The 9,990-nt window shown below is 41.1% G+C and overlaps 1 protein-coding gene across 1 annotated transcript in view; it reads left to right on the top strand.

Annotated features, from left to right (window-relative positions):
* Positions 1-9,990, top strand: part of Bmx (BMX non-receptor tyrosine kinase) — a 64,454-nt gene that overhangs the window by 2,906 nt on the left and 51,558 nt on the right. The window contains exons 2-4 of the mRNA XM_029534583.1: positions 6,073-6,219; positions 7,030-7,134; positions 8,951-9,032. Coding sequence (XP_029390443.1) covers positions 6,073-6,219; positions 7,030-7,134; positions 8,951-9,032 — 334 coding nt within the window. The remainder of the gene's footprint in view (positions 1-6,072; positions 6,220-7,029; positions 7,135-8,950; positions 9,033-9,990) is intronic.

The raw sequence follows: 9,990 nt of genomic DNA, 5'->3' as shown, positions 1-9,990 counted from the left end.
GTGTGTCTGTCTGTCTGTCTGTCTGTGTCTGTGTCTGTGTCTGTGTCTGTGTCTGTGTCTGTGTCTGTGTCTGTGTCTGTGTCTGTGTCTGTGTGTGTCTGTGTGTGTTTCCCTCTCTTTGACACAGGATCTCACTGTGTAGTCTTGGCTGGTCTGGACCTCAGCATGTAGACCAGGCTGGCCTTGAATTCTAAAGACCCTCCTGCTTCTGCTTCCTGAGTACTGGGATTTAAGGCATGTGCCACCATGCCCAGTAATTTCTGAGTTTGTCCATTGTCATAGTATGAATGCATCTAAGGTAAGACAGTTGAATCTAGCTCCCTGGGCTATTAGATCACTGCTTTGTCATTTTAGCAAAGTTGCTTAGGACATTGGGGTTCAGTATATCTTTAGTAAAAAGTTACTCCAAGCTTTCACACTCTATGGCTCCTTTCTTGTGTTTAGGTTAGAGTCTTCTCAGGTTTAAGTCAGGCAGTGGCCATGTTGTTTTCTGTCACTGGTATCCTGGTCAAGAATGTGGACTTTAGAGCTAAGTGACCAGAATTCAAATGCCAACTCCTACACATTAGCAGTGTGACTTGGTGTTCCATACAGTTCCGAGAATGGTCTATAATAGCTAGTTGTGTTTACAGTTTCAAATGAGTGTTTGGGTTTTTTCTTTGTTGGTTGTGTTGTTTTGTTTTTGTTTTCCAAGATAGGGTTCTTCTATGTAGCCTAGGCTATCCTGGAACTCACTCTGTAGAACAAGCTGACCTCGAACTCACAGAGATCTGCTTACCTCTGTCTCCTGAGTGCTAGGATAAAAAGGTATGCATCATGACAACCCAGTGAGTGTGTTTTTATTAAGAATGTAGCAAACAAGCATTAAAAAAAGAAATAGCCAGTAGCATATAGACAGAAGCAAAGCATCATCAAGCCAGGCTTTTACAACATCCAAGGGAGACAAGTGGAATAGCCCAGCTGAATGGCATCATCAAATTGGAGGCTTACAACATCTTGCAAAAACTAACTAGGGTTTCTGGCGAGTCTCACTGTCGGTGAGCTGTTCGCACTGCAGGCATTTTTATACCCTGGGATAAACAATAGTAACCTGTGTTGGAAATAGTTTATCTTTTAACTACTCTGGAGGGCATGAGAGTTTTGTTGGTTTTGTTTGTTTGTTTGTTTGGGGGGTGGGGTATCCCAGGTAGAGTTTTTCTGTGTAGCCTAGGCTGTCCTGGATCTTACTCTGTAGACCAGGCTGGCCTGAAACTCACAAAGATCCACCTGCCTCTGCCTCCTGAGTGCTGGGATTAAAGGCGTGCACCACCACTGTCCAGCAAGGCTGAATTTTTAAATACTTTTCATTGCTTGCAGTTTTTTTCTTCTTCTTTCTATTACAGAGTCAGAGGGTCAGCCTGATTCAGAACAGGGAGTTTGGAGAACACTTGGCAAAAGTGTGCTTGAATATGAGACAGAGGAGGCCAATTGCCTCTCAGAATCCATGCTTAATAAGCTTAAACAGCACCTACCAATTTACCAATATAATATAAATTACAAGTGGGCAATTTGATTTTTTATTGTAGCTTCATCACCTATAACTAAGGACAGCAGTTACAATATACTCTACAATGTGACTGTTGCAGTATAGACATTTCACAAACTACCTTGGAACAGGATGGTTGTGTCAGGACATGCCTAGTAAGATTTATAATAGCCTACCCCTAAGGTATGCACAGGCATGTGTCATATCCCATCACCCTGGGTAACTATAACCAATGAATAAATATTCCACCGGTGTCTTAAATGGTGTCTGGTATACAGTGAACCCTCCTTAAATGTTGGCAAGAATCAAAGAATCATCAGTACTAGTGTGTGTGTGTGTGTGTGTGTGTGTGTGTGTGTACTTCAGGGATCATTATCAATGTCCTCCATCATATAGTAACTTTCATGATTTACTTTTTTTTTTCCTTTGGGGGCTGGAGAGATGGTTCAATGGTTAAGACTGTATTCTGTACTGATCTTGCAGAGAACCTGAGCTGGGTTTCCAGCATCCACATTGGACACTCACAATTGCCTGCAACTCTAGCTCCAGGGTGATCTTACAATGACATCTATATTCACATGTGTATATGTATGAGAGTGTGTGTGTGTATGCGCATGTTTTTTTATTCTTTTTTATCATTATTCAGACTGTTTATAGTAAAATGAATAGGCTCTATTAAGTTCTTACATCCCACACAGTTATTTTTGAAATCATGATTTGGAGCCTAGCATGTCAGGTTTTTCATTTAAGTGGCTTCATGCAAGAGGACTGTGACAGATCGCATTTTATGAATCAGGTCAGTAAAACTGAAAATAAGAAAGGGGCCTGCCTTGTCCAGGTGCCGCGGCTACTTCAAACTACTCAGGTGCTTCAATCTACTGCTGCACAACAGCCTTACACATTAGTCCTGAAACCCATCTTATGTATGCTTGTTGTCACTCAGGGTCATGAAAAGGTGACTTTTATTTCAGCTGCTCAGGTCAAGCATCTCAAGGAGAACTGACACATTGCCCTTATTCTCACAAGATCATTTCCTTGTGAATCTTAAATAACCATGGTGATTATGAGTCATATCAATGCAACATGTAGCTTTTATGTATGTAATTAGTAACATAATAGTTGCTGCTTTCTTTGTATTGATTTCTGCCAGGGTTGGTTTTGCCTCCCCTGTGCGTAGTTTAATATGTTTATGGAAATAGGCAGCATGGATGATTTGGTAAGCAAATTGACGTTACTATTCTATGTGGGTGGTATTATGAGAGTCCAGCCAAATACCACCCATTCCTGTATGGAAATAGATTCTTGTTTAATACAAACTGGGTTTCATGTGGTAGAGTATTTTGAAAGTGGCTTCATTTACTCTTACCTTCTGCTGGGACTTCCTTCTGCTAATAGTGGGCAGATCAGACCTTGCTGGTCATTAAACAGTCACGTGAATCAACAGGGGTGTCGGAGACCCCTTTAGTTGCTATCATAATAAGAAGGAGGAGATGCCGCATTTCTAAAAAAATAATCCTTATGGAGTATTACTTCCTGTAGCAAGTGGGACCCTGAAGGTGCTTTCAGTTTGGACCTCTATTTGGCTGTAAAGAAGAAGGAAATCATGACATAGGCAGAATGAAACCAGAGATTATTTGATTCTGTGAAATAAGACAGACCCAAAAGACAAATACCACATTTCTCTTACATGCAAAATCTAGATTTAACTTTCTCTGTAAATGTTCACATATATGTAGGACATGAGCTGGGAGACTATAAAAGAAGAGGAGGAGGTCCAAAGGAAGTGTGTGTGGGGGGGGAAGAGTACTGCAGTGTATGTGCAAGAAAGCAAGAAGAGGCAGCATTTCAGGGAGGGTAGTTTGGGGACAAAAAAAAAAAGAATAAATGTGTGAAATGTCATCATAAAACTCTTTAAGAAGAGTTTGGGGTTGGGGGTTGTTGTATTATTTGTTTGCTTGTTTGTTTGTTGTTTGTTTGGTTTGGTTTGGTTTTTTGAGACAGGGTTTCTCTATGTAGTCTCTATGCCTCTGCCTCCAGTGCACTAAGATTAAAAGTCTGAGCCACCACAGCAGGCCAATTTATTCTCTTTTTTAATTATGATGAGAGTGTACATGAGTGCAGTGCCCACAAGACCAAGGGCATCAGACGCCTTTGGAACTAGAGAAGTCCACAGAGGGGAAGGAAGTAGGTAGACAGAGAAGGGGAGGGCCAAATCTGAACAGAAGCCATGAGAGCTGGCTAGAATGTGTCAAAAGGGTGACTCCTCAAGACAGGATTCTTCAGGTCTGTAAAAGGACCTGAAAGTCTACCTTAGAGAGTGGGGCCTTGAAGACCTGGCCTCCGTGAATTTTCAGAGGCACACGACTCCAAATGTTTGGTACATAGGAATCAGACATCACAGAATGTGAACACACCTTAGTGACACTAAGCACGCATGCCTACATATCTGAAAAGAAAAAAATAATCTAGAGATATGCTCATCTTTTTCTTTGGCTTGCTTGCGTTCTCAGTTTTGTAGAATAAGCACATACCCTGTGTTTTTAGTAAAAGGAAGCATTCACAAAGGGCAGGATTAAATAAACCATGATGCTAGAATTTGACAAGTTATACCTTGTCTGGAACAGAAGGTTTGTGAACTCTTAGAAATTTATTGCAGAATTTCATTGAAGTCCTCATAGCCTCCCTTTCTACTTTGTACTCTTCCCTCTAGTATACGGAGGATTTCACAATTCTTCTTAATCCTCTCCATAGAATTTCCTCCAGATCCATCTTTAATGTGAAGTGCCTGAAAGCTCAATAAAGATCACAGTAGGCAAGTCATCCTGCAGTGCTGGGCAAGACTGCCTCTTACCCCGGACATAAAGCCCTGCTTGTTTAAAACATTGCTCAGATCAGATCTGCTAAGTTCATAGACGGCATTGAGAAGTATTATTTCAGCTGCAATGTATGAGAAAATTGGCAAGAGCTTTTAATATTTTTTAATTTAAAAAATGAAAATGATACAAAGTGGCCTGCAACTATGCCTACCTAGTGTACCGACTACTCTGTCATATCACCACACCCCATGCTACACTCACAAAAGAACTGCCCCCCCCTTTAAAAATCTACAAAACAACATCCAAAGCCAAAAGTATGCAACATTTTCTTCTATTTAATGAATAGGAATGCCTGTGATCTGCCCATAAATCAAGCAATGCTCTTAAGAATAGTTTCAATAGTCATAGTCTCCTGACCTACGTACATTAACTTAAAAGAGCTGCTTTTCTTAATCCCCACTTTAGATTCTGTGGTCTATATCAGGAGGAGTGACTAGTGCTGATTTATTGAACTCCAGCCTGTGTTTCTTAGTCTCCCTTTCTGTCTACTACCTGCTGTGGTAGGCTCCTCAAATTCCTGGGCTAATAGGAAGGGCTGGCTAGTGACTGCCTGGGTTTGCTTCCGTGCCTGCACCTGCATCTATGCTAAGGGAACAATGTCTGTGCTGGTGCTTCCTGATCAAGAGTGTTAATAGGATGCAAATATCTTCTCTTTTAATGCATGGCCCTGGCATAGACAGGGAGAACATGAGAGATGGTGCCTCAGAGCAGGAACTTTTTGCTAACAGCTTGAGAGTTAAAGTTAATATGTAGACTTCAGCTCCACACAGTCTAAGGTAAGTAAACTTAATTATCTTGAGACCATTAAAGATAGATCAGCACTACTGGGCGCTTAATTGCTAATAATGGCATACTCTCACAAAGCTAAGAAGAACAAGAAATCTATCTCTGTGACCCATGGCTTAACATAACTACTTTTCTTTATCAGATCTGATACACAGGGCTAAAACTATCTGTCTCAGTAGAAAGAGAGAGTTGATGCACTTTTTTTTCCCCTAAATACCTTCAATTCTAATCTTTTCCATAGTCTGAGAGTGAAAAGTATTTCCTTTGTGAATGTGCTCACTCCACTGCTTCTTCACATCTCTTTTGACATTTTTATTGTCTTTTCACCCATTTTCTTCCTGTGATTTAATCTTGATATTGTCAATCACACCTGTATCCTTCATGTCAGAAGACCCAGTTATGATCCTGGGTGGTGAATGTCCCTCACCGTGATACCAATGGTTTATGATGACTTAGATAATCTGGTGAAATCACTGGCCACAGGCATGGAAGGAAATTTCAGTTATCCGTTATTTAATAGATAGTAAGTTTCCTGGAGTGCAGTTTGAAAGAGTTGACTATCTGCTAGTCAATTCAATAAGTGTGTATAGAGTGTTTCAACAGTGGAGAACATTTTAATGAGTTAGTCAGGAAGTTGGCGCAAACATGGTGACTGTCTGATACAGAGTGGGACGTGAGTCGGGGAAGAAGTAATAGGCTGTAGAAAACCTGCATAACTGCAAAACTCAGAACAAAGGCAGAAGAAAGCCAGGAGGGATTTGTGGTCTACTCCATACTCCTAATTTATATTTAGAATTTATATTTAGCCTTTATATTTAGAAGTTGGCATCTTTATCCTGCCTGGACCTAGCTAGATACTGCAATCATTTTAATTCTTTTCTTTAGGACGACAATATGGATAGTAAATCCATTCTGGAAGAACTGCTTCTCAAAAAGTCACAGCAAAAGAAGAAAATGTCACCAAATAATTACAAGGAGCGGCTTTTTGTTCTAACCAAAACAAGCCTTTCCTACTATGAATACGACAAAATGGTATCTCCTTCCTTGTTTTGTGCTATTTATTATTCTTCCCAAGTCTCTACAAAGTCCTTGATTATAATGAAAGAATGCCAGGATTCTTAGCTAAGAGTAAAGATCAGCTTGTATCAATATATTACACTGCCTCTCTTTAGACAAAGTATGATAAATTAAGAGAAAGGATTAGAAACTACTTATTCATTTTATTAAGACCAATCATAACATGTCTTTAAAATAGTAGTTCTCAGCTAAAGTAATATGTGTTTCCTGGAAGACATTGGACAATGATTAGAGGTATGTCAGCTGTCACAACTCGTTCTGGGAGCCAATGGGTAAGCACTATGAGCATCCGGTGGACAGACACTGAGGATGCTACTAAAATACCCTACAGCCCACAGGTCGCACTTCACACAACCTCAAATGTTTTAATAGTGCTGAGGTTGAGTGATACTGCCTTAAAACAGTAATGGAAATAATAACATCTCTGTGTAGTTTAGAACTTGAGAATAGGGAGAAAACTGAAACATCATCAAAAACCAAGATGAAGTAAAGGTACTTCATAGCATTAAATCTTGATTTCTTTATTAATCACTTGGCAGGGAAATTTCAATTAATATTACACAATTCTCAAATAATATTGTTAACTGTCAGATACTTGTGCATGTGTTCATAGTTTAGAAATATGATTGCAAAAGCCATAGAGCAACAGAATATGTGTCTCTGTTGACTTCCACATCCCTTAGTCTTCCTCCAGACATTATCTCTTTTCCCTGCTCACCTTGACACACCAACCTGATATAGCCTCTGGTTTGATTTCGAATTTAGAAAAGGGGAAGCAGAAAAGGATCAATAGAAATTAAGAAAATCAGATGTGTGGAAAAAGTCAACCTTGATGAGCAAACACCGGTGGAGAGACAGTACCCATTTCAGGTAAAGTGGGGGAGGCAGTCTGTTTAATATTTTGTACTGTTAGCTCACTGTGCCCAGGAAAATAACCATATTGCAAAATGACAGCTTGAGACATTATGTTTGGAATAGCCCCAAATGTGTGCTGGCAGTCACTTAGAACCCTCCTGGCCTATCTGCTTCTCTCAGAAGGAGGGGAAGCAGGATGAGAGTGTAAGCTACCATGGTCTGACCTGCTTCAGGTTTACCCATCTCTTTAATGGGACACTGTGGAGTGTCTCTCTTCTCTTGGGTAACAACAGTAAGTAGGAAGCTATGCAGGATTAAATACCAACCCCACCCCATGTTTCTCCAAGGAGATGGCAAAATAGAGCATCATAATCCAGGGAGAGTGAGTGTTCATCAGATGGAGGCTGAGGGACATTCCTTGCTCCTCACTCCAATGTGTCAGGAAAATGCTCTGTTGGAGGTCACATTTGGGTTGGGAAAGACTAATGGGCCTTAATTAGCCAAGATGGAGGAGATAGCAGGACACACTAAACAGAAAGTGCCAAGGCACTGGAGGCTGGAATAAGAGAATGAAAGAGGCCAGCCTAGAGAAGCAGGTGGTGCTATATTGTGGAGGGCTCTACATTCCATGTTAACCAACTTTAATTTTACACCAAAGGAATCTTTTTAAAAAAGCATTTAGGGGTGTGTGTGTGTGTGTGTGTGTGTGTGTGTGTGTGTGTGTGATATGCTTCCACATGCATGAATGTGGAGTCAGAGGACAGCTTATAGGAGTCAGTTCTTTCCTTTAACCATGTGGATTCAGGGAATCAAATCGGGTAATCAGGCTTGATGGCAAAGCACCCTTCCTTCTGAGCCACCTTGCTAACCCATAGCCCCCAAAGAACTTTAAATAGTCCCATGCTAGATAGAATAGAATACCTTTGTGAATGGTTTCAGCTGAGTCAGACCTACTGCAAAACTATCACCCAGTTGGGGAAAACCAAAGGAGAGGGTGCCCATGGAGGCGACCTCAAACACAGCAGGGGCACAGAAGCTATTCAAAGCCTCAAATGTTTTCCAACCCTACAGAGTTCCCAGCCCACTGCTTGTGTGTATATAACCATAATGATATATCACAACTTAGCTGGGGTGATGGTGGTGCATGCCTTTAATCCCAGTACTCATTGGAGAAGTAGAGACAGGCAGACCTCTGTGAAGCCAGTCTGGTCTACAGAGGAAGTTCCAGGGCAACCAAAGCCACACAGAGAAACCCTGTCTCAAAACAAAACAACTCCCCCCCCCCGCCCATGGCAACTTATCTCTGAGTATACTTGCTCATTTGTTAGAAAAAGAAACCAGTTCCAGTTGTAAAAGAAGTCTGATCCAAAGAGAATATTGTAATTTTCAAACTGGGGCAAGTGTATAAGCATGTGAGTACAAGAGGAGGGCAGTGGGTGTCCTGCCTGTGGAGGCAAGAGGACACCAGGTGTCTGGCTCTGTCACCCTCCAGTTGATTCCCCTGAGGTAGGATCTCCTACTGATTCCAGAGCTCCAGGAATCTTCCTCCGTGACTTGCACAAGGCAGGACTTGCAGGTTTGTGCACAGCATGCCCCATTTTCCTTACCCACAGAAACATCTCTCCAACCTCATAAAATGTTTCTACTGGTTAAAGATAGACCACAGCACGTGTAAGAAATATGTAGTTTACCATATTAAATTAATTTCAAAGCTAATATATGTTCTATGAGAAAAGGTTTATTTCTAATAACATAAAAATTTACAGGTACACCAGATTGAACTATGAAACACTTGTATCAAAATTCATTGCTTTATCCCCCCCCCTTCCAGATTGTGTACAAAGATGGGCTTCTTTATGTCTATGCATCGAATGAAGAGAGCCGACGTCAGTGGTTGAAAGCACTGCAAAAAGGTAACAAAATGCTATAATGAAGGCTTGACTTGGTTTCTGTGGATCTCAGGGAATGGGGCTGTATTCATGCTTGCTTTTGCTTTCTCGGTGTTACAGGCAGGAAGCCTGCGGATCACCATAGCTTTCACACTGAGCACAGAGCTAGCTATTGTGTTTTCCCTGGGCGCGGTGGGGGTGGGGGTGGGGTGGGGGCAAGGGGCAGGCCAACTGTGCTTCCTGCTGTGCTTCAAGTCCTGTTGGGAACACGCTCGCTGCCAGTGTTCACAAACAGTTAATAAGGGCTGAGCACTTACCACTTGTCAGCCACTCTATCAAGCCCATGTTACATCTTGTTGCATAACCCTCTTAACAACTCTATGGACCAGGGTGTTATTAGTCTTCCTTTTTTATACAAGTTTAAAAGAAAACAGTCAACTGCCACAAACCTTCATAATGGGAAACTCAAAATTCAATAACCCGAATCCCACTTTTAAAATCACTATATTTTAACCTAAGTCACTATAGCTTGGCCCAAACTGAGAATTTAATAAAGATTTTATTTGTGATTTTTTAAAGCTGCTTCAGTAATAAGGAAGAGAATGGTTATTATTAATTTGGTGCCATGATGTTTCCCTCTATCGTCTTTTGGGGTTTGAAAAGGTCATGTAGTAAGGATGATATGTAACCCAAGCCAGTGGCTCTACTGATGCAGCTTTGGGTTTTAACATCCTAGACAGAGGAAGATTTTGTTTTCACATTTACTTTTAGATGATGGCAATATCTCAGTACACCTCCCATTCCACACACCCATTCCACATCAATGCAAATACATCTTTTCCCACACAAACTTCTCCATTTTCCCTTTATGTGAAAGGACTTAGCAATTTATTTTGTAGAATAGTGAAGTGGTCCATTAGGGTGAGAATTGCCAGGCAAACCTATGCTCTCTCCTCTCCTCTCCTCTCCTCTCCTCTCCTCT

The sequence above is a fragment of the Mus pahari genome, chromosome X, assembly GCF_900095145.1.
Source record: "Mus pahari chromosome X, PAHARI_EIJ_v1.1, whole genome shotgun sequence".
Lineage (NCBI taxonomy): Eukaryota > Metazoa > Chordata > Mammalia > Rodentia > Muridae > Mus > Mus pahari.
Note: the sequence above shows the minus strand (reverse complement) of the source record. Positions and strands in the feature narration are given on the sequence as shown.